The 25,570-nt window shown below is 37.2% G+C and overlaps 1 protein-coding gene across 3 annotated transcripts in view; it reads left to right on the forward strand.

Annotated features, from left to right (window-relative positions):
* Positions 1-25,570, forward strand: part of ANTXR2 (ANTXR cell adhesion molecule 2) — a 153,934-nt gene that overhangs the window by 42,080 nt on the left and 86,284 nt on the right. For all 3 annotated transcript variants that reach the window (XM_082463833.1, XM_082463834.1, XM_082463832.1), the window contains exon 11: positions 11,628-11,706. In XM_082463833.1, the coding sequence (XP_082319959.1) occupies positions 11,628-11,706 (79 nt within the window). The remainder of the gene's footprint in view (positions 1-11,627; positions 11,707-25,570) is intronic.

The raw sequence follows: 25,570 nt of genomic DNA on the forward strand, positions 1-25,570 counted from the left end.
TAAATCAGATGAAACTGATAGTATTAGTTCCCTTAAAAGGCAGCGTGGAAAGACAGTTGACAGAGGGTTTAAGTAAGAAGTGGTGGGACATCAGTGTATGTGGAAAATGTGAAGCATCTGATACTGAAGGATCACTGAGATGCATGTGTGGCAGACTTGGGGTTAGAGCCTGACTTGGTAATGGAATCTTATTTTCCTCAATGTTGTGATTTTTTAAAATATAATTCATCTTGCCTGGAATAAAATTAATTCCATTTCCCTTTCTTGGTTTGACAAATTCTGCCTTTAGCACAGCTTCTCACATGAACAGTTAGAAGAAATATATATATACCTATATATGTATGGTTATGTGAATTTATTTTATCAGTTTGTTTTTTTTTTGAGAGGGAGACATGACAAAAATTTTTTTTTATTAGAAAAATTCTTTAAAAAACCAAAAAACTGAGGTGATGAATTGGTCGTCAACAGATGACTTGGTGGATGAGGCTGCTTTGGCTGCACTGATCTCCCACTTCCTCCCTTGTTCAGGGTCCATGTCAAAGCAGCGCCATAGCTGCAGGGCCCCCGTCTGGGCTCATGGTTGGACTGAGGACCTGAACTGTGTGACCTTTGAGCTCAGCCGCCTTGGTTGGGTACTTACAAATAACAAGCTGGTTCTGGGCAAAGCCATGGCCTGAGATGAGCTTCTTGTAGTGGGGGGACCAGAGGATGGACCACACTTGGAAGCATCTGCAGCACTCAGGCCCCATAGTAGACATTCTAGATGTGAATGTGTCAATCACTGGGCCTCCTTCTAGTTGCCAGGACCTTGGCCTGCCAGGGACACCAAGCTACAGCCTTGATAGCCCCTTGACAATGGGTGAATGTCTGCAGGGGAACCCAGCCACCCAATGCCAGGAGCACTAGGCCACATGATGACCAAATATTGTCCATCTGTATATCTACACGATCCCCAATTCTATTATCTTAGTAGCAGGTGATGCAACCATAACTTTCTTCTTTATTCTCTTCCTTATGAGGAATGAGACTGGATTTATTTATTTTTTAAATCATGGATACCAGGACATTAGTTGTATCTTTATTTTGAACATAAACATTAGAATCTTGGTGAGATTGGTTAAGGCTGAGGAGCCTCTCAGTTTTTATATTTCTCTATACCCCTCCCCCAGTGGTGGAACATTTATGTATTCGTTCACACAGTGTATCGCTTTCTGATTATACCTATAAATGTGATAAGTTCACCTAATCTGCATTGCATCTCCATCCTAAATATTATATTCAGTTCTGGAAATTGTCTTTTAAGAGGAACAATAGTTAATTCGAGTACGTCTAGGGTGGCCAACAAAATCTTGCCAAGTATGAAAATGTTAAAATACTGAATTAAAATACTGAAAAAGACACGATTCAGGTGTGACACATCAGCTCTCCAAACGTCAGGTCTGTCATGTGAAAGATAGATTTGACTTATTCTTTATTGCTCCAAGAACAAGAGAAAGAAAGAGTGGAAGGTAAAAGGAGGCACATTTCAGCTCAATATAAGAAAGATTTTTGTAAAAATTGGAATTATTTAGTGAGTGTTTTGGTAACTAAAAGTGTTCAAAGAGGGACAGCTATGTGATGATATGGAAGATATTCCTTTAATATGTATTTAAATCCTCATATATCTGCTTTTAAATTTTATATTATTAAAGTTTTTACTATTACTAAAATATTTGACATTTTTAGATGAAAGGCACTAAAAATTGAGTGATGATTTTGAAGCATCTTTTTAGTATTTAAAAAGATACACAATGCAGTTAAAATGGGGTTATTTTCAGTATAATACTGAAAACATTTACAATAAAAGTGTAGGTGTGATGTCCAGTACAATTCTGATATAGCTTTTTTTTTCTTCTGAAATCTAGCAATTTTCCTGACTGCAGTGTTTGTTTTAGTTATATATATATATTGAGTATCTCAAAAAGAAATTATTTTATTCAATTATTTTATCCTTTTACCCCTTTGAAGAAAATATCCTTAAACAAAACTTTAATTTATATATATATATTCATAACTAGAAGTAGAGTCTTTATTCACAAATTTGAAGCCTTATTTTCACCTCATAATTTATTATGCATAAAGCTAACTTTTAAAAAGCTCTGCAGAGTATTAAATAGTAGCACTTGATTTCAAAATATCTTAAGTCACCATAATTTTAATAGCTTTTTGAGTAGTTGCCAGTTTAATTTTCAGTATGTGCAAATTGGAGGTAAATTATTTATTACTTCCAGCAAATGTCTTTCACAATTTTATTTAATTTTTTCATCTTTTTAAATGGATCATAAAATGACAGTCTTTTATTGGACATCCATAAAGTCAGCAGCAAATAAATACTTTGCAAATAGGTTGCTATGATTGAAATGTCAACCATATTTCATGCAGTATGAAATTTCCTCAGATCAGAGTAGCCCTAACGTATGGCAATGAGCTGTTCTTCTTTTCTGGAATTGTCTTACATCTTTAAACATTAAATTAAAGCTCTGTGACCGTTAGGACTTTGAAATTTATTTACTTAGTTATATATCAGAATACTATTTAATAATTTCTCATGTGGAATGAATTTAGTACCCTTGAATTTAGTTTTATCACTATTAATTGAGGACCAATTGACATTAAAATGCACTTCAAGCAGTCTTTTTGTTAAGTTGCTCAGGTTTCTTCTATCCTTCTACTTAAATGTTCTGAGGATGGAGCAAAGAGCCATTGAACATATTTGTAAGCAATTCTAAACAATGTAGAACCAACTTATAGAAAAGGGAATTGAAACAGTCCTCAGTTCTGAGCCTCGCCTTCCCTGACCACCCAGAATTATCTGCACTGTGGGCCAGTCCTGTCTCAGAAGAAGGTCTTTCCTTGTCTTTCACAACTTCATAGTCTCACCTCCGGGACTGTTTCTTCTCCAGTGTTACCTCCGGCTCCTCTTCTTACATTTCCTAGTTAGTTTTCACCATGGCTGGATTCCTGACCCATAAACTCACCTTCTCTAAACCTTCCTTTTCTTGCTGATGAGTTCCAAATCTTCAGACAAGATCTTTCCCTCAGCTTTAAACTAACCAAATGTCCACTATCCAAATGTCAGCTCATTCACTTGGATTTCCCTTAGGCAAATTAAACCTGAAGTTCCCAAATTAAACTCGTGTACTTCTGTTCAAACCTGTTCCTTTCATGTTTCCTGTGCAAGATTACCCACCTTCCTGTGCAAAACACAAACTTTGAAGCCATCTTTAACTACTCCTTCTTCCTCAACTCCTACATCCTATAAATGTCCAAGTCCTTTTTAATCTAACTGCTTAATACCTCTCAATTTTCATTTCAGATTACCCTCATTGACACTATTTGGTTCAGTTCTACTTTGGTCCTTATCTGAAATTCACTGAGAAATTCTTTAAAAAAATTTTTTTTAATTGAGGTAACATTGGTTTATAACATTATATAAGCTTCATGTGTACAAATATTAAGTTTTGACTTCTGTATACACTACAGTATGCTCACCACCAAAAGTCTAGTTTCCATCTGTCAGCATACAGTTGACCCCCTTTACCCATTTTGCCCTCCCGCTCTTCCCTTCTGGTAGCCATCAATTTATTCTCTGTATCTAGGTGCTTGTTTTTGTTTTGTTTTGTTTCTTTGTTTTTATATTCCACATATGAATGAAATCGTATATATTTGTCTTTCTCCATCTGACTTATTTCACTTAGTACCCTCAAGGTCCCTCCATGTTGTCACAAATGTCAAGATTCCATTTTTTTATGGTTGAGTAGTATTCCATTGTACATATATACCACGTCTTCTTTAGCCATTCATCCATCAGTGGGCAGTTATGTTGCTGCTTCCATATCTTGGCCATTGTAAATAATGCTGCAGTGAACATCAGGGTGCATATATCTTTTTGAATTGGTGTTTTTGTGTTCTTCAGATAAATACCCAGAAGTGGAATAACTGGATCATATGGTAGCTCCATTCTTAATTTTTTGGGGAACCTCCATCATGTTTTTCATAGTAGGTGCACCAATTTCCATTCCTACCAACAGTGAAATACACTATGACATTGTTAACTGGTCTTCTACTGTAGAAATTTACTCTTCCAATCCATGCTCTACGATGCAAAAAGTGATATTTGTAAAACACAATTCTGACCATATTTCTGCCTGGCTTAAAAACTCATAAGACTAATTCCAAATATCTAAATATGGCATCCTGGGTTCTTCATGATCCTTCTCCTACTCTCCTTTTCGGCCTCAAACCATATATTCTCACTCTCACATTCTGTGTTGATGCCGTACTGAATGGCTTTTATTCCTTGACTGTTCTGTGCCTTTCTTATCTTCCAGCTTGTTAAATAGTGCTCCATCTTCTTGGGTCCCTTTTTAATCTCTTTTCCTAACTAATTCTTGATCATCCTTTAGGATTCATCACAGAGGTGACTTCCTGCAGGAAATCTTTGTTGATGCCCCCGTGCAAGGCTCAGTCTGTTGTAACTCCCATATGGTCCTCTAGTACCTTTGTGCTTATACCTATTTTAGTTAATATCACATTCTATTGTAATTGTTCATGTGGCTTCCTTTCAATTACATTGTAATGCTGTGTTTCATTTCTAATTGCAGCCCTATTACCAAGCACAGCCTAGGTTGGCCTATTGTAGGCAATTTATAAATATTGGAGTAATAGACTGATTGAGTGATTGACTGAACTTACTGGCCAACATTCAAAAACCAATTTGGAGTACAGTTTTAAGTGTTAGGTTCAAGCACACAGCTCAACATAGTTGCAGTGTTGGGTTTTATCAAGATAACATTTTGTAACAGGAAGGAAATAGCTTTGAATAATTTCTTTACACGAACTTACATGACATTATATGTTATACTAGGCATTTTTGGAACAATTTAGCTCTCTCTATTTTTATATGGAAGTAAGTAGAAGAGAAATTCTTTAAAGTAAACAAAAAAGTATTAGGCAATTATTTCTTTGCTACAATACATTCTTCTCTATTATCTGTGCTGTTTTTTAACTTGGATCTAAAATTTTTATATAAAAGTACCTTGATAGCTGAATATTTTTTTAGACAAATAGTCAGATGTTACAGTAATTTATAGAGTACCCGCTGTGTTCCAGGCACTGTGTTGGACATTTTATGTACATTATTTTATCAAGCTCTCCTCCCCAAAGCAACTCTGAAATAGGTACAGTTATCCCCATTTTACACATTGAAGAATGCAAGATTGAGAGGGTAGTGACTAGGGTTCAAACCTAGAACTCATAATTCCCCAACATGTGGGCTGAATCTATCCCCTTTTTCAATTGTATTTTATTCTTGGGACAAATAAAGATAAATTCTTTACTCACCTCTCCTTTATGTATGGAATTGTGTAAAAACAATGTGGCTTTAATACATTTTTGCCCATAATAAAGTTTCTGTAACTGAGAGTATGAGTCCTACTGTCCTAAATATACTTACCAGCAATAAGAGTTATATAGCACTCAGAATGAGAAATCCATAGATACTAGCGCAAGTTACATAAAATATGACAAAACATGATATACGTATATTGGAGTCTTGGGGCAACGAAAGGTCAAGGTATTGAGTCTGGGTTAGAGGGTGAGATGGTTTTATCAATCTGTGTGCCAGCAATGGAGTAGCAGAGCTTTGGACAAAAGTATCAGCTCATAACAGTGCCAGTATCATACCAATAATTTCAAAAATTTTTTCTAAAGAAACAACAAAATTTAAAAGCAGAAATAACTTTTAGAGTGTATTTTTCATGTTTGCAACACTTCTGAAAACATTTCCCAGCAAATATATATACATATAAAAATATACACATATGTTCACAAATAATTATCATATAGTAAATACCATTATAACCATGAGAAATATATGAATGTAGTAAGAAATTGGAAGAGTGACACTGGAGAAGTGACACAAAGCTCTCGCCAGTGAGTGAAATTTAGATGTAAGACCCTAAAGCACTTACTGAGGATTAAGGTGGTATGCAGTAGAAGTGAAAGCACTTTGACTACAGAGCCAGAGAAGTCCAATATTTGGGTAAGTTACCTTTTTAAGCTTCAGGTCCTTTATTTGGAAAATGGAGATAATGCTACAGCCTCCCTCAGTGGGTTGTTGTGAGAATTAAGTGAGAAGATGTGTTAATGTGTTTAGCTCATAGTAAGGAATCGATAAGCACTGTTATTATTAGTACTGTTGTTTCTGGTAGTGGTTTGATCGTGCTACTACTGCTCTCAGGAAGGTGAATATTATATTGTTTCAACTGAATTCATGTGTCAAAAGAATCATCCGGTGGCTTTCCATGTCTGTGGAGACTAACCCAGTTTGATCAGACACCAGCTACATTATACTAGACTGAGATTTTAAGAATAATGTGCAAATTGGTTTGGTTGCCTACAAGACCTCATCAGCATGCTATGGGAAACTATAGAAAAGAGTGAATTTTGTTATAAACAACTTTGGTCAATGTCTACTGATCCCTTTAAAGTTGAATCAATAAGATTACCTGCAACAATCATACATTATTATGAATCCAGTAATCTTCCCCCACAAACCAAAACCATGTTTTCTGTGTCATATGCTTTCTGGTACATGCTTTAAAGTAGAGGAATTAGGATCTAGGAAACATTATTTTTGGATTGAACTATGCTTAATCTTCAAAGAAACAAAGCAAAACAAGGCACTCAGTTCTGCAGAAAAAGCAAGTAGGTTTAAGTTTTCTTTCTTAAATAAGCCACTTGGCATTCTGTGTTGGAATAGTTCAGAAGTTTAGTTAAGTTGATATAAATACCCCAAGTTCTTGTTCTTTTCTGGATTTAGCTGAACTTTTTTTTTTTAACAAAATGTTTTAAAGGGAATATTTTACAAGGAATATTTTTAATAGGAGTAATCCTGAATTTTGAAGAAGAGTTCAGCTAGAAGTTTGTTAGTCCTGTCTTTCCTGGGGGTTCTAGCCCTGTAAGAATCCAAACTAAATATCACATTGAGGGAAAAATACATATTAAGAACTTTCATTTCTTCAAGCCTGTGTGGTATGATGGAAAGAATTCAAAATTTCTGAGAATGCTAGCTTTACCACTTTGGGCCAGGTAATTAACATTTTGGGGCCTATGTACCCCAGCTGTAAAACTGTGAAACTACTTACTTTAAGAGTTCTTTTAAGAATTAAATGAGATAATATCCATAAAATGCCCAGGATAGCATCTGGCACATGGCAGGGACTGAATAATATTTCTCATCTCCTCTCCCTAGCATCATTACTGAAAATCTTACCAGTGGCTTGAGATTGCTTCCGTTTTATCCTAACTCTCCATAACTAATAGTATTTGGCACACAACTCAAGGCATAGAGAAGAACTCGTCTAAATTTAGAGTAATTAAGGCAAAGTTTCTGGCTTTTAATTCTTGGAATTTAGAATATTTTGTGAGCATTGGAGCATGGTGTTCTATAGAAGCTAGATTAACAAAATGTTGCCTACTGCTTCCACTTTAATGAATGGATAGCTTTGTTTTGTTGGTATCCTGATTATTCTGTGGTAATATATTTCATAAACTCTTTTGGAAAAGAGCTGTTTCCTCAATAACTTTAAAAACTCCTTGTCATCTTTTTTCTCTTTGATATCTTCTTAGAGCTATGAAAAACAAAATTACCTACTGATCCCAAATGATGAATTATTAGAATCTGAATTAATGAAATTGTAATTATTTTTAATTGTATTATTAGTTGAAATCATATTTTCAGAATGAGAGCTGTATTTCTTAGCAATGGACAAAAATTATTCTCCCTTTTTTCTACCTTTGTCAGGATATTTTAAAATCCTGAACATTTACAACAAATGCCTACAAACATGTAAATTGCGTTCCTTTTTTTTTCATTTAGTTTACTCTGTCTTTCATGATCACTTTCTCTATATTTTATCTTTCAATGGTTTGTTATTTCCATTTTAAAAAAAATTTTATTTTATTGAAGTATAGTTGATTTACAATATTGTGTTAGTTTCTGGTGTACAGCAAAGTGATTCAGTTATACATATATACATTCTTTTTCATATTCTTTTCCATTATGGTTTATCACAGGATATTGAGTATAGTTCCCTGTGCTATACAGTAAGACCTTATTGTTTATCCATTTTATATATAATAGTTTGCATCTTGTAATAACTTTTTCTTTAATATCTTTATTGGAGTATAATTGCTTTACAATGTTGTGTTAGTTTCTGCTGTACAACAAAGTGAATCAGCTATATGTATACACATATGCCCATACCCCCTCCCTCTTGAGCCTCCCTCCCACCCTCCCTATCCCACCCCTTTAGGTTGTCACAAAGCATTGAGATGATCTCCCTGTGCTGTGTAGCAGCTTCCCACTAACCATCCATTTTACATTTGGTAGTGTATATATGTCAATGCTACTCTCTCACTTTGTCCCAGCTTCCCCTTCCCCTCTCTGTGTCCTCAAGTCCATTCTCTACATCTGTGTTTTTATTCCTGCCCTGCCACTAGGTTCGTCAGTACCGTTTTCTTAGATTCCATATATCTGCGTTAGCATATGGTATCTGTTTTTCTCTTTCTGAATTACATCACTCTATATGACGGACTCTAGGTACATCCACCTCATTACAAATAACTCAATTTCGTTCCTTTTTATGGCTGAGTAACATTCCATTGTATATATGCACCACATCTTCTTTATCCATTCATCTGTTGATGGACACTTAGGTTGCTTCCATGTCCTGGCTGCTGTAAATAGTGCTGCAATGAACATTGTGGTACATGTCTGTCTCTCTTTTTTTGTTAACATCTTTATTGGAGTATAATTGCTTTACAATGGTGTGTTAGTTTCTGCTTTATAACAAAGTGAATCAGTTATACATATACATATATCCTGATATCTCTTCCCTCTTGCGTCTCCCTCCCTCCCACCCTCCCTATCCCACCCCTCTAGGTGGTCACAAAGCACCGAGTTGATCTCCCTGTGCTATGCGGCTGCTTCCCACTAGCTATCGGTTTTACATTTGGTAGTGTATATATGTCCATGCCACTCTCTCACTTTGTCCCAGCTTACCCTTCACCCTCCCCATATCCTCAAGTCCATTCTTTTGTAGGTCTGTGTCTTTATTCCCATCTTGCTCCTAGGTTCTTCATGACCATTTTTTTTTCCCTTAGATTCCATATATATGTGTTAGCATACGGTATTTGTTTTCCTCTTTCTGACTTACTTCACTCTGTATGACAGACTCTCGGTCCATCCACCTCACTACAAATAACTCAATTTCGTTTCTTTTTATGGCTGAGTAATATTCCATTGTATGTATGTGCCACATCTTCTTTATCCGTTCATCTGTTGATGGACACTTAGGTTGCTTCCATGTCCTGGCTATTGTAAATAGAGCTGCAGTGAACATTGTGGTACCTGACTCTTTTTGAATTATGGTTTTCTCAGGGTATATGCCCAGTAGTGGGATACTGGGTCGTATGGTAGTTCTATTTTTAGTTTTTTAATGAACCTCCATACTGTCCTCCATAGTGGCTGTATCAATTTACATTCCCACCAACAGTGCAAGAGTGTTCCCTTTTCTCCACACCCTCTCCAGCATTTATTGTTTGTAGATTTTTTGATGATGGCCATTCTGATTGGTGTGAGGTGATACCTCATTGTGGTTTTGATTTTCATTTCTCTAATGATTAGTGATGTTGAGCGTCCTTTCATGTGTTTGTTGACAATCTGTATATCTTCTTTGAAGAAATGTCTGTTTAGGTCTTCTGCCCATTTTTGGATTGGGTTGTTTGTTTTTCTGGTATTGATCTGCATGAGCTGCTTGTATATTTTGGAGATTAGTCCTTTGTCAGTTGCTTCGTTTGCAAATATTTTCTCCCATTCTGAAGGTTGTCTTTTCGTCTTGTTTATGGTTTCCTTTGCTGTGCAAAAGGTTTTAAGTTTCATTAGTTCCCATTTGTTTATTTTTGATATTATTTCCATTTCTGTAGGAGGTGGATCAAAAAGGATCTTGCTTTGATTTATCTCATAGAGTGTTCTGCCTATGTTTCCCTATAAGAGTTTCATAGTGTCTGGCCTTATATTTAGGTCTTTAATTCCATTATGAGCTTATTTTTGTGTATGGTGTTAGGGAGTGTTCTAATTTCATTCTTTTACATGTAGCTGTCCAGTTTTCCCAGCACCACTTATTGAAGAGGCTGTCTTTTCTCCATTGTATATTCTTGCCACCTTTGTCAAAGATAAGGTGACCATATGTGCGTAGGTTTATCTCTGGGCTTTCTATCCTGTTCCATTGATCTGTATTTCTGTTTTTGTGCCAGTACCATACTGTCTTGATTACTGTAGCTTTGTAGTATAGTCTGAAGTCAGGGAGCCTGATTCCTCCAGCTCCGTTTTTCTTTCTCAAGATTGCTTTGGCTATCCAGGATATTTTGTGTTTCCATACAAATTGTAAAATTTTTTGTTCTAGTTCTGTGAAAAATGCCAGTGGTAATTTCATAGGGATTGCACTGAATCTGTAGATTGCTTTGGGTAGTATAGTCATTTTCACAATGTTGGTTCTTCTAATCCAAGAACATGGTATATCTTTCCATCTGTTTGTATCATCTTTGGCTTCTTTCATCAGTGTCTTATAATTTTCTGCATACAGGTCTTTTGGCTTCTTAGGTAGGTTTATTCCTACGTATTTTATTCTTTTTGTTGCAGTGGCAAATCTGTTTCCTTAATTTCTCTTTCAGATTTTTCATCATTAGTGTATAGGAATGCAAGAGATTTCTGTGCATTAACTTTGTATTCTGCTATTTTACCAAATTCATTTATTAGTTCTAGTAGCTTTCTGGTGGCCTCTTTAGGATTCTGTACGTATAGTATCATGTCATCTGCAAACAGTGACAGTTTTAATTATTTTCCAATTTGTATTCCTTTTATTTCTTTTTCTTCTCATTGCCATGGCTAAAACTTCCAAAACTATGTTGAATAATACTGGTGAGAGTGGGCACCCTTGTCTTGTTCCTGATCTTAGAGGAAATGCTTTCAGTTTTTCACCATTGAGAATGAGATTGGCTCTGGGTTTGTCATATATGCCTTTTATTATGTTGAGGTAGGTTCCCTCTATGCCCAGTTTCTGTCTATTTCCATTTTTTTATTCTTAAACAATGATCTTTTGATAATGGTAATGTCTAGAGACAGGGAAAATCTAAATCGGATGGAAGTATTTTTCCCCATTTTCGGTTTTTGTGAACCTAAAACAATCTCAGCATTTTTCTGGATTAAGGATTTTTTTAATTTAATTTCTTTCCTAAAAATGTATTATTTTAAACTAGAACAATGACAACAACAAGAATTTCTTCATGTTTCTATTGACATTAATGCTTCTTTTAGGAACAATTAGATCACTTAAGGAATTTGCCTCTGGCTACTGAGTAAGGACTAGAACTAAGAAAGAAAAACACTAAGATAACTGATCAAACGCTTTGACTTTTAAAGTAGGCTCTCTGGCTAATTCTGAATTATTTAAGGAAAGAAAAATTTTCCACAAAACTCCAGTTTTTAATTTACTGTTAATTATTGTTTCTGCGTTTTCTTTCAGAACTCTTGATGTTTCAGTGAGCTTTAATGGAGGAAATTCTGTCATCTCGGGCTCACTAACAGTCACAGCCACAGAATGTGTAAGTCACTTTTCACCTAAAGTTACCTTTTAAAAATAACTCTCTCCAGAAATAATTTATGGACCTTCAATATTGTTGCATCCTACAGTAAAGAAAGTACAAATAATAACACTGGAGACCATTACAAGAATAGGTTTGTATAGAATTTATTGTAGGTTGTTTTGTTTTTTCCTTTAGTCTCCTTTAAAAGGGATTTTAAGAGAGTATACATTATATTTTGATATTTATAAAATTGAAGTCATGTTTAAATATTAGAATAAGGTAGGAAAATGATTTCCAAATGAAGCATTTTTTTCTTAAAACATTAACTATATAAAGGAAATAATGTCTTTCTGTTAATGAAGGTTGCATTATAATATCTAAGACATTTATCATATTTTTGAAATTGTTAGTACATCTTAATGAGTGAGCTTATTATTTTGTCCCTTTTAATGTTGGTGCTTTCTCAAGAGTAAGGAACTTGATTTTGAGAGCTTTATAATATCTTGGTTTGAAACTACACTGAAACTATAATTTAGTTAAGATGGTTGATTTGCACTACCTAAGATGCAATATTTGAATATATAAATTCCATTGATAAGAGAGTATTTTCCTTATAGTTAATTTTTTTGGTTTATCTTGACATTAGATTGTTGAACATGAAAACACAAAGCACTAAAAGGAACTGATCACATGGCTGATATTCTTATGAGTGCATTTTCTTTGTTAAAAATATATAAATCAAAGCAAAAAAAAAAAAAAAATTCCTGCCCTTCAAAAGACCAAAATCCCAAACCTAAACATTTTCTCATATCTCATGATTTTTTTTTTTTTAACATCTTCATTGGAGTATAAAGGCTTTACAATGGTATGTTAGTTTCTGCTGTATAACAAAGTGAATCAGCTATACATATACATATATCCCCATATCTCCTCCCTCTTGCATCTCCCTCTCACCCTCCCTATCCCACCTCTCTAGGTGGACACAAAGCACTGAGCTGATCTCCCTGTGCTATGTGGCTGCTTCCCACTAGCTATCTATTTTACATTTGGTAGTATATATTAGTCCATGTCAATCTCTCACTTTGTCCCAGCTTACCCTTTCCCACCCCATGTCCTCAAGTCCATTCTCTACTTCTGAGTCCTTATTCCTGTCCTGCCCCTAGATTTGTCAGAACCAATTTTTTTTCTTTTTTTAGATCCCATATATATGTGTTAGCATACGGTACTTGTTTTTCTCTTTCTGACTTATTTCACTCTGTATGACAGTCTCTAGGTCCATCCACCTCACTACAAATAACTCAAATTCGTTTCTTTTTATGGCTGAGTAATATTCCATTGTATATATGTGCCACATCTTCTTTATCCATTCATCTGTCAATGGACACTTAGGTTGCTTCCATGTCCTGGCTATTGGAAATAGTGCTGCAGTGAACATTATGGTAAATGACTCTTTTTGAATTATGGTTTTCTCAGGGTTTATGCCCAGTAGTGGGATTGCTGGGTCATATGGTAGTTCTATTTTTAGTTTTTTAAGGAACCTCCATACTGTCCTCCAGAGTGGCTGTATCAATTTACATTCCCACCAACAGTGCAAGAGGGTTCCCATTTCTCCACACCCTCTCCAGCATTTATTGTTTGTAGAGTTTTTGATGTTGGCCATTCTGACCAGTGTGAGGTAATACCTCACTGTAGATTTGATTTGCATTTCTCTAATGATTAGTGATGTTGAGCATCATTTCATGTGTTTGTTGGCAATCTTTGGAGAAATGTCGATTTAGATCTTCCATCCATTGTTGGATTGGGTTGTTTGCTTTTTTTGATATTGAGCTGCATGAGCTGCTTGTATATTTTGGAGATTAATCCTTTGTCAGTTGCTTCGTTTGCAAATATTTTCTCCCATTTTGAAGGTTGTCTTTTCGTCTTGTTTATGGTTTCCTTTGCTGTGCAAAAGATTTTAAGTTTCATTAGGTCCCATTTGTTTATTTTTGTTTTTATTTCCATTTCTCTAGGAGGTGGGTCAAAAAGGACCTTGCTGTGATTTATCTCATAGAATGTTCTGCCCATGTTTCCCTCTAAGAGTTTTATAGTGCCTGGCCTTAACATTTAGGCCTTTAATCCGTTTGGAGTTTATTTTTGTGTATGGTGTTAGGGAGTATTCTAATTTCATTCTTTTACATGTAGCTGTCCAGTTTTCCCAGCACCACTTATTGAAGAGGCTGTCTTTTCTCCATTGTATATTCTTGCCACCTTTGTCAAAGATAAGGCGACCATATATGCATAGGTTTATCCCTGGACTTTCTATCCTGTTCCATTGATCTGTATTTCTGTTTTTGTGCCAGTACCATACTCTCTTGATGACTGTAGCTTTATAGTTTAGTCTGAAGTCAGGGAGCCTGAATCCTCCAGCTCCATTTTTCTTTCTCAAGACTGCTTTGGCTATTCGGGGTCTTTTGTGTTTCCATACAAATTGTGAAAATTTTTGTTGTAGTTCTATGAAAAATGCCATTGGTAGTTTGATAGGGATTGTATTGAATCTGTAGATTGCTTTGGGTAGTATACTCATTTTCATATTATTTATTCTTCCAATCCAAAAACATGGTATATCGCTCCATATGTTTGTATCATCTTTAATTTCTTTCGTCAGTGTCTTATAGTTTTCTGCATACAGGTCATTTGTCTTCTTAGGTAGATTTATTCCTAGGTATTTTATTCTTTTTGTTGCAGTGATAAATGGGAGTGTTTCCTTAATTTCTCTTTCAGATTTTTCATCATTAGTGTATAGGAATGCAAGAGATTTCTGTGCATCAATTTTGTATCCTGCTACTTTACCAAATTCATTGATTAGCTCTAGTAGTTTTCTGGTAGCATCTTTAGGATTCTCTATGTATAGTATCATGTCATCTGCAAACAGTGACAGTTTTACTTCTTCTTTTATGATTTGGATTCCTTTTATTTCTTTTCTTCTCTGATTGCTGTGGCTAAAGCTTCCAAAACTATGTTGAATAATAGTTGTGAGAGTGGGCAACCTTCTCTTGTTCCTGGTCTTAGTGGAAAAGGTTTCAGTTTTTAACCATTGAGAATGATGTTGGCTGTGGGTTTGTCATATATGGCCTTTATTATGTTGAGGTAAATTCCCTCTGTGTCTACTTTCTGGAGGGTTCTTATCATAAATGGATGTTGAATTTTGTTGAAAGCTTTTTGTGAATATCTTGAGATGATCATATGGTTTTTATCCTTCAATTTGTTAATATGGTGTATCACATTGATTGATTTGCATATATTGAAGAATCCTTGCATTCCTGGGATAAACCCCACTTGATCATGGTGTATGATCCTTTTAATGTGCTGTTGGATTCTGTTTGCTAGTATTTTGTTGAGGATTTTTGCATCTGTGTTCATCAGTGATACTGGCCTGTAGTTTTCTTTCTTTGTGACATCTTTGGTTTTGGTATCAGGGTAATGGTGGCCTCGTAGAATGAGTTTGCGAGTGTTCTGCCCTCTGCTATATTTTGGAAAAGTTTGAGAAGGATAGGTGTTAGCTCTTCTCTAAATGTTTGATAGAATTCGCTGTGAACTCATCTGGTCCTGGGCTTTTGTTTGTTTGAAGATTTTCAATAACAGTCTCAGTTTCAGTGCTTGTGATTGGTCTGTTTATATTTTCTATTTCTTCCTGGTTTAATCTTGGAAGGTTGTGCTTTTCTAAGAATTTGTCCATTTCTTCCAGATTGTCCATTTTATTGGCATGTAGTTGCTTGTAGTAATCTCTCATGATCGTTTGTATTTCTGCAGTGTCAGTGGTTATTTCTCCTTCATTTCTAATTCTATTGATTTGAGTCTTCTCCATTTTTTTCTTGATGAGTCTGGCTAACGGTTTATCAATTTTGTTTATCTTCTCAAAGAACCAGCTTTTAGTTTTATTGATCTTTACTATCTTTTCTGTCATTTCTTTTTCATTTATTTCGGCTCTGATCTTTATGATGTCTTTCCTTCTGCTATCTTTGGGGTTTTTTTGTTCTTCTTTCTCTAATTGCTTTAGGTGTAAGGTTAGTTTGTTTATTTGAGATGTTTCTTATTTCTTGAGGTAGGATTGTATTGCTATAAACTTCCCCTTTAGAACTGCTTTTGCTGCATCCAATAGGTTTTGGGTCATCTTGTTTTCATTGTCATTTGTTTCTAGGTAATTTTTGATTCCCTCTTTGATTTCTTCAGTGATCTCTTGGATATTTGGTAGTGTATTCTTTAGCCTCCATGTGTTTGTATTTTTTACAGTTTTTTACCTGTAATTGATATCTAGTCTCATAGCGTTGTGGTTGGAAAACATACTTGATATGATTTCAACTTTCTTAAATTTACCATGGCTTGATTTGTGACACGAGATATGATCTATACTGGAGAATATTCCATCAGCACTTGAGAAGAAAGTGTAATTTGCTGTTTTCAAATGAAATATCCTATAAATATCAATTAAATCTATCTGTTCTACTGTGCATTTAAAGCTTGTGTTTCCATATTAATTTTCAGTCTGGCTGGTCTGTCCATTGGTGTAAGTAAGGTGATAAAGTCCCCCACTATTATTCTGTTACTGTCGATTTCCTGTTTTATACGTGTTAGCATTTGCCTTATGTATTGAGGTGCTCCTTTGTTGGGTGCATATAGATTTATAATTGTTATATCTTCTTCTTGGATTGATCCCTTGATCATTATGTAGTGTCCTTCTTTGTCTCTTATAATAGTCTTTATTTTAAAGTCTATTTTTTCTGATATGAGAATTGCTACTCCAGCTTTCTTTTGATTTCGATTTCCATGGAATATCTTTTTCCATCCCCTCACTTTCAGTCTGTATGTGTCCCTAGGTCTGAAATGGGTCTCTTGTAAACAGCATATATATGGGTCTTGTTTTTGTATCCATTCAGCCAGTCTGTGTCTTTTGGTTGGAGCCGTTAATCCATTTACATTTAAGGTAGTTATCGATATGTATGTTCCTATTACCATTTTCTTAATTGTTCTGGGTTTGTTATTGTAAGTCTTTTCCTCCTCTTGTGTTTCCTGCCTAGAGAAGTTCTTTTAGTATTTGTTGTAAAGCTGGTTTGGTGGTGCTGAATTCTCTTAGCTTTTGCTTGTCTGTAAAGGTTTTAATTTCTCCGTGAAATCTGAATGAGATCCTTGCTGGGTAGAGTAATCTTTGTTGTAGGTTTTCCCTTTCATCACTTTAAATATGTCCTGCCACTCCCTTCTGGCTTGCAGAATTTCTGCTGAAAGATCAGCTGTTAACCTTATGGGGATTCCCTTGTATGTTATTTGTTGCTTTTCCCTTGCTGCTTTTAATATTTTTTCTTTGTATTTAATTTCTGATAGTTTGATTAATATGTGTCTTGGCGTGTTTCTCTTTGGATTTATCCTGTATTGAACTCTCTGCACTTCCTGGACTTGAATGACTATTTCCTTTCCCATATTAGGGAAGTTTTCAACTATAATCTCTTCAAATATTTTCTCAGTCCCTTTTTTTTCTCTTCTTCTTCTGGGACCCCTATAATTTGAATGCTGGTGCGTTAAATGTTGTCCCAGAGGGCTCTGAGACTGTCCTCAATTCTTTTCATTCTTTTTCTTTATCTTGCTCTACTGTAATTATTTTCACTATTTTATCTTCCAGATCACTTATCCGTTCTTCTGCCTCAGTTATTCTGCTAATGGTTCCTTCTAGAGAATTTTTAATTTAATTTTTTGTGTTGTTCATCCTTGTTTGTTTGCTCTTTAGTTCTTCTAGCTCCTTGGGAAATGTTTCTTGTATTTTCTCCATTCTCTTTACAAGATTTTGGATCATTTTTACTATCATGGCTCTGAATTCTTTTTCAGGTAGACTGCCTATTTCCTCTTCATTTGTTTGGTCTGGTGGGTTTTTACCTTGCTCCTTCATCTGCTGTGTATTTATATGTCTTCTCGTTTTGCTTAACTTACTGCATTTGTGGTCTCCTTTTCACAGGCTGCAGGTTCATAGTTCCTGTTGTTTATGTTGTCTGCCTCCAGTGGCTAAGGGTGGTTCAGTGGGGTGTGTAGGCTTCCTGGTGGAGGGGACTGGTGCCTGTGTTCTGGTGGATGACGCTGGATCTTGTCTTTCTGGTGGGCAGGACTGCATCCGGTGGTGTATTTTGGGGTGTCTGTGACCTTAATATGATTTTAGGCAGCCTCTCTGCTAATGGGTGTGGTTGTGTTCCTGTCTTTCTAATTGTTTGTCATGTGGTGTCCAGCATTGTAGCTTGCCAGTCGTTGAGTGGAGCTGGGTCTTAGCGTTGACATGGAGATCTCTGGGAGAGCTTTCGCTGTTTGGTATTATGCGGGGCCAGGAGGTCTCTAGTGGACCAATGTTCTGAACTTGGCTCTGTCACCTCAGAGGCTCAGGCCTGACACCTGGCCAGAGCACCAAGATCCTGTTAGCCACACAGTTCAGAAGAAAAGGTAGAGAAAAAAAGAAAGAAAAAATATAAAATAAATAAAGTTATTAAAATAAAAAAATATTAAAAATAAAAATAAAAAATAATTTAAAAAAAGAAAGAAGAGAGCAACCAAACCAAAAAACAATTCCACCAATGATAACAAGCACTAAAAACTCTACTAAAAAAATAAACAAAAAAAACCCTCAAAGAATGGACAGACAGAACCCTCGCATAAATGACAAGAGCAAATCTATACAGACAAAGTCACAAAGAAGCATACACATACATACTCACAAAAAAAATAAAAAGGAAAAAAAAAATATATATATATATATTAAAAAAAGAAGAGAGAGCCCCCAAATCAATAAACAAATCTACCAGTGATAATAATCTCTAAATAAGAAACTAAGAAAAAGATAAAACCAGAAACAAATTAGATGCAGAAAGCAAACCCCAAGTCTACAGTTGCTCCCAAAGTCCACCTCCTCAATTTGGGATGATTTGTTGTCTATTCAGGTATTCCACAGATGCAGGTACATCAAGTTGATTGTGGGGATTTAATTTGCTGCTCCTGAGGCTGCTGGGAGAGATTTCCCTTTCTCTTCTTTGTTCGCACAGCTCCTGGGGTTCAGCTTTGGATTTGGACCCGCCTCTGCGTGTAGGTCACCTGAGGTCGTCTGTTCTTCGCCCAGACAGGACGGGGTTAAAGGAGCAGCTGATTCGGGGGCTCTGGCTCACTCAGGCCGGGGGAGGGAGGGGTACGATGCGGGGCGAGCCTGCGGTGGCAGAGGCTGGCGTGACGTTGCACCAGCCTGAGGCACGCCATGTGTTCTCCCGGGGAAGTTGTCCCTGGATCACGGGATCCTGCAGTGGCGGGCCGCACCAGCTCCCGGGAGGGGCGGTGGTGATAGTGACCTGTGCTTGCACACAGGCTTCTTGGTGGCGCAGCAGCAGCCTTAGCGTCTCATGCCCGTCTCTGGCATCCATGCTGATAGCCGCGGCTCGTGCCCTTCTCTGGAGCTTGTTTAGCTGGCGCTCTGAATCCCCTCTCCTTGCGCACCCCGAAACAATGGTCTCTTGCCTCTTAGGCAGGTCCAGATTTTTTTCTGGACTCCGTCGTGGCTAGCTGTGGCTCACTAGCCCCCTTCAGGCTGTGTTCACGCAGCCAACCCCAGTCCTCTCCCTGGGATCTGACCTCCGAAGCCCGAGCCTCAGCTCCCAGCCCCCACCCATCCTGGCGGGTGAGCAGACAAACCTCTCGGGCTGGTGAGTGCTGGTCAGCACCGATCCTCTGTGCAGGAATGTCTCTGCTTTGCCCTCTGCACCCCTTTTGCTGCACTCTCCTCCGTGGCTACAAAGCTTCCCCCTTGCCACCCCCTGTCTCTGCCAGTGAAGGGGCTTCCTAGTGTGTGGAAACTTTTCCTCCTTCACAGCTCCCTCTCAGAAGGGCAGGTCCCATCCTTTTTCTTTTTCTCTGTTTTTCCTTTTTTCTTTTGCCCTACCCAGGTACACGGGGAGTTTCTTGCCTTTTGGGAGGTCTGAAGTCTTCTGCCAGTGTTCAGTAGGTGTTCTGTAGGAGCTGTTCCACATGTAGATGTATTTCTGATGTATTTGTGGGGAGGAATGCGATCTCCACGTCTTACTCCTCTACCATCTTGAAGGCGCCGCCTCCATCTCATGATTTTATGGGTTTATATTTTGATCTTTTAATTTGAGAGACATCCTTCCTCCAGCAAACAAAACAAAGCAACTCAATATTATCTGTAGAGAGATAGTTTGTTTCTTGTTGTAAGAAAACATTGCAGGGAAAACAAGCCTCCATATGGCCTCTTGGGTCATTGAATTGAATTCCCTGGATAACTCTTTAACAACACCTGTTTTTAGCTTGAAAATAGCTAGTTGTTTTTTTCCCCTTTTTATCTTCAATTCATGTTGCAATTTATAGGTTTTGTGGATGTTGTAATGTGTAGGTTTCCTGGTCCCTCAGGATGTGGTTGAGATTACACACGTTTGTGGTATATGGTATCTCAGTGTTTTGCTCACTGAAATGGCATTCTTTCTCCATCCTCCTTCCTTTTCTGTACCTCCAGCCGTCTTTTTTCACCTCTCTTCCACAGAAGCAGGAAAACAAATCTTTGTCTGCATCCTGTAACCATGCACAGTTTCTGTGTGCAGGGATGCTGAAGCCAAATGACTCATTTGTAATGTACAGGTTGTTTGCTTCCTGGAAAGAGGAAGTCTTTCTAGGTCTTGCTAGTTCTAAGGGGAGTGTAACATGACTCGAGGTGGTTTTAAGAGTAAGGTGATTTCAGAAAAAGGAACATCAGCTGTGTCAGAGATGGAGAGAAAGTTTGGGGTCACGTTGTTATATTAAATAAGGCATCTGAATACTTTCCCTTGAGAAGAGATTTAAGCAAAGCCTTGAGGAAGGTGAGGGAGTGAGCCCTGACGACCGTGCAAGGGAATAGTGTTCTTGCGGAGGGAGCAGCTCGAACAGAGCCTAAGATGGGACTGTATGTGACTGGTTTAAAGAGGAGAAAGGCAGCCAGTGTGCAGAGTGGAGGTAGCTGGGGGAGGAGGAGGCCTGAGATGAGTAGGAGAGAGTGGAGGGAGAGGAGAGATCATGGAGAGTTTTGTTAAGTCAGTGTAAGATTCTGAGTTTAAGTGAAACAGGAGCCACTGGAAGGTGACATGCTATGACTGTGTTTTAAAAGGATCATTCTGGCTGCTGTGCAAAAATAGACTTTGCTGTAGGGGCCAATGTGGAGACCTGGAGACCAATTCTGTGGCTAGTTCAGTAATCTAGGAGAGGGGATGGTGGCTCCACTAGGGAGATAGCAAGGGAGATGGTGGGAAGTGGTTAGATTTGAATATATTTTAAAGGTGGAGTCTACCGGATACCTAGACAGATTAGATACGGGTGTGACAGAAAGACAATAAGGACAGTTCCAGGCTTTTACATCTGAGCAACTAGAAAGATGAGTTGTCATCAGGTAGAGCCGTTTTTTGAAAAAGCTGAGGAGGTCTGTTTTGGAAATGTTGAGTGAAAGACGTCCATTTTTCATCTCAGTGGGAGTGTCAGAAAGGCTGTTGAATACACAAGTCTGAAGTTCTAGAAAGAGGCCTGGATTGGAGGTGCACATTTGGGAGCTGTTGTATGGAATGAAAGAGTCAACCAAATTCCACATGATTTTTAATGAAAAAAAAAAGGAGCTTTTAGTAGGTAGAGCAAGAAGGGAAAGAAAGCCAGAGAAATGTTTTGTATTTATGGAGGAACCGAGATAAACTGGGTCTTGAAAGGAGAGCAGGTCTTAGGCAAAGGGAGAGGAGGGGGGAGCATTTTACAGATAAATAGCAAACAGAAATTGAAGGGAGGGGGGACAAATTAGGGATACAGGATGAACAGATATAAACCACTATATACTGAATAGATAAGCAACAAGTATTTACTGTATAGCACAGGGAGCTATACCCGTTATCTTATAAAACCTTTAAAGGAATATAATCTGCAAAAATACTGAATCGCTATACTGTACACCTGAAACGAACAGAATATTGTAAAGCAATTACACTTTAATAAAAAATTAATGAAAAAAATTGAAAGTAGATATATTTGGTTGTGATAAAAATACTGGAAGGAAAGCTTGGAAAGAGAAAATTTAGATCAGATTATCCATGGCCTAAAAAAAAAAAAAAAAAAGACCTTAGAGTTCATCCTACAGATCTGTGGTTCCTAAACTGCAGTACACAGTGTTAAAATGAATGAAGGGAAGAAAATCTTCCACGTTCATGAGAGATTGAACTCAACTCTGCTGAGACAAAGGGCTAGAGAGTTTTTTTCCCTTCCAGTTTTATTGAGATATAATTGACATACAGCACTGTATAAGTTTAAGGTATACAGCATAATTATTTGACTTACATAACCACGGGATAATTCTTTTTTTCTCATTAGATTTAACCATTATTTTGCTTTAAATGCAAATATGTCTGGTGTGTGGTAGTAATATCACCGTTTTATAGATGTAGAAAGTGAGAATGGAGCTGTTGAGAAAGTACCTGCAGATGTGTGCATTACATCTCTATTCAGAATAGAAGAAGACAGTGGGTAATATTATGATAAATACCGGCCTTGTATTTACGTGATACCTAGCCTTGCAGGCATATTCGGATGTGATAATTAGGAGAGATGAAGTTAGTAATCTTATTCATTCTTGGATGATGCTTTTGGCTCTTCACAAGGCATTCGAAAAGCCAAACAAAATAAAACACCATTATTTAGCAATTGATTAATCCTTGTGGAAATCTCACAAATAAAGAAGCTCCTCTGTTCTCCAAGAGCATCCGGGCTCGGTCTTATTAAGGCACTTATGTCACTGGGTTGTAATTTCCTGTTTACTTCTCGGCCTCTCTCTGCAGTCTGTGCCTTGCTCATTGTCTCCCTCTCAGTGCCTGTGCTCTGAGAGGCAGGTGCTCCAAAATTATTTGTTAAAGGAATGAATGACAGTACCTGTATATTCAGTTTAAAAGTGGGGAAACTAAGGTTTGGACTTAAAAGATTTAACACTAGAATCTGAGGAGGGTTTAGACTTAGGCAGTCCATGCTTTTCGTCTGTCTCAGAAGATCTAAATGTGTCTCTGCTTTAAACAATTCAGTGAAAGATGTCTTTTTCCCCCCTTGGAGCCACTGCTCTTCTGATTCTTTTAGAATAATAATACTAAGAACAAATTTTCTGAGCACTGATTAAGTGCCAGACGCTGTGCTAAGCCCTACACATGTGCTCAGCACTTCATGATTTCATTTAATTCTCACCACTCAAGAGGAGGCTATTACTATTACCTTAATTTTACAGATGAGAAAACTGAGGAACAGAGAGCCACCGCCGATCTTTAGTGCACATTGATGCAAACACATTAGAAGATGCTTCTGCTAGTAGGTGGATCCTACCCTCAGCATGCTACACAGCTTGATGAGCAGAATATTGGCTGATTTCAGCTTTCACTGCCCCCGAGAAAGGGGAGACTTGGAGCCTGGAGGCCCTGGGGTTAAATTGCTTGCTCAGTTTCATAGTCGAGTAAATGCTAGAATTGAGAATTGAACCCAAGTTTGTCTTCCCCTGGCCTGAATACTTGCACAATCTGCCATTCGTTACCAGGTCCTAATTTGATTTATATAAGACAGAGGTTGGCAATTTTTTTCTGTAAAGGGTCAGATAGTAATTATTTTAGGCTTTAGGGGCTACACAGTTACACTACTCAACTCTGCCATTGTAACACAAAGGCGGCCATAGACATATAAACAAACGGGCATGGCTATGTTCAACATACTATGTACACTAGAATTTGAATTTCATATATTGATAATATATTTTTCTTTAAATTTTTTTCAGCTATGTAATAATGTAAAAAATTTTTTTTAGCTTGCCAGGCATCTTATGAAACAGATGAGCTGATTTGGCCTTTGGGCCATAGTTTGCTAGTTCCTGATATGGAATATTTCAAAAGAATCTAGTAAATGAAATCATCACCTATTTTATGACTATTTTTTCTTCCCCTAGCTCTAAATTCATGGAAGCAAAATTGTGAAGATTTAGTTCCTCTTTTCTGTGTCTGTTTTATTCTAATGTGGTTGCTGTGATTAATTATTTTCTAGATAGATTGCAACAGGCTATTCACGCACTTTTGAAATTTTTGAGTGATTCCTCTTTTCCCATAGTTATTTTGCAAGTACCGTAGTGACTCTGATTTGTTTTTATACGTCTGTCATTTTGTTAGCTAGAATTTCAGTTCTATTTGGCGGAGTGAAGTTTTTCATTGTACATTATAACTTCCTTTTAATGAAGAAAAGGAAATTAGATGCAGATGAAGTTGAAAGACTGAATGTGTCCAGGATGACTAGAAAATATATTCCTTTTACCCTGAAATCAAGCTCAAGGTTCTGGTGTGTCCCCAACTTAACCCTTAAAAGAGTTTTGGCTTCAAAGCCTTGACCAACATCTAGGTACTAAATCTCCAACTGGACTCCTCAGCTAACTTGTCTTTGTAGACATCTGAAAATGCTACTTGTTCAGAACTATAGCTAGGAAGAATTGATCCAACAAATGGCCGATTGGAAGGTCATCTAACAAATGGATATTAACCCAACAAGTGGGCAATTCTCTCTGAAATAAAGAGGATTACTGCTTTCCAGAAATTTGTGTTTCATTATTTTCTTCAGCTCCTTCAGGTACTACCAAGTCCTCTCAAATTCTATTTTTCAGACAAAGTTGTCTTTTCTTGTTCTTGCAAGGAGCCACTCATTCGACCTCCACTTCCTTCCTGGGCTTTCTTATACTTCCTCAGGAGGTCGTCTCAGAACCCCAGACCAGGCTAGTCCCTGCTTTGCCCTGTTTCTGTTGTACTCTCCTTCCATACTTCTCATGTTTATGATTGTGTGTTCAAGGGTTGTCCCTCCAACTAACCTGTGGGCTTCATGAAGACTTGTGCAACATTATAGCTTTGGCAGCTTTTTAACTGCCTAGTGTTTAAAGAGCAGCACACCTAAACAGAGGTGAGAGGCTTTTAGTTTCCACCTATGATACATAACTCTGTGTAACCAGATCTAGTTTCATCTGACTCTGCAGTTTGCAGCATAGTATCTGCTTATAGGACTGAAATCTATGTGTTTGACCTTTTCTTAATTTGTTTATAAAGTTATGTGAGCAATGAAATTATTTCCCTTTCATGGCTGAAGTCTTTCATGCTCTGATAATGGCTCTGGCAAATCAAAACAAAGGAACTGGGAAAGCCTGGATTTGTATGCAGTGAACTGAGCTAATGTCTGGGACTGGGGCATCCAGGGCTGTGTTTATGGCAAGTTCGGGTTGCATTAAATTCTTCGCTTACTGTGACCTGTTTTCCATCATGCCTCTCTTAAATGTGATAAAGATTAAGTCTGTAGGTCTTCAGAAAGTGTGTATTTTCATAGTCAGTTTTCTTGTAGACTAATTTTCAGAATCAGTTGAGATGATAATATTATTATACTAAATGTATGTTTGCATCTGGATGTGCATAATGTTTTGTCAGTGTTCCTAACAGGGGCATTTTTGAAAGAAAATCCAAGAATTTTGACTGCCTATCATGGCCAGCCCGTCTACTTTATATTCTGTCAGTATGATTTTCCGAATTTCCTGCTCATGACACATTTGTAGAAAGAAAAAACTAACCACTAAACTTTTAGCATATTCACACCCTCCAGTTTCACGTCCTTATTTCTGAACATAGGATTTGAATTCTAAGAAAAGGGAAAAACAAATGTTCATACAACCCTTTTGGAAGTGGTGTGCACAGCCACATGGTAAGCATTTCCATGGATGCCATGGCTCGATCCTCATGTGGGAAAGGTCTGGTGGGGAAGGCTGCATTCATTCCATACATGAACGGTCACACATCGGGGCTATCTTATGTAAGACCTT

The sequence above is a fragment of the Balaenoptera physalus genome, assembly GCF_965194825.1.
Source record: "Balaenoptera physalus genome assembly, chromosome: 5".
Lineage (NCBI taxonomy): Eukaryota > Metazoa > Chordata > Mammalia > Artiodactyla > Balaenopteridae > Balaenoptera > Balaenoptera physalus.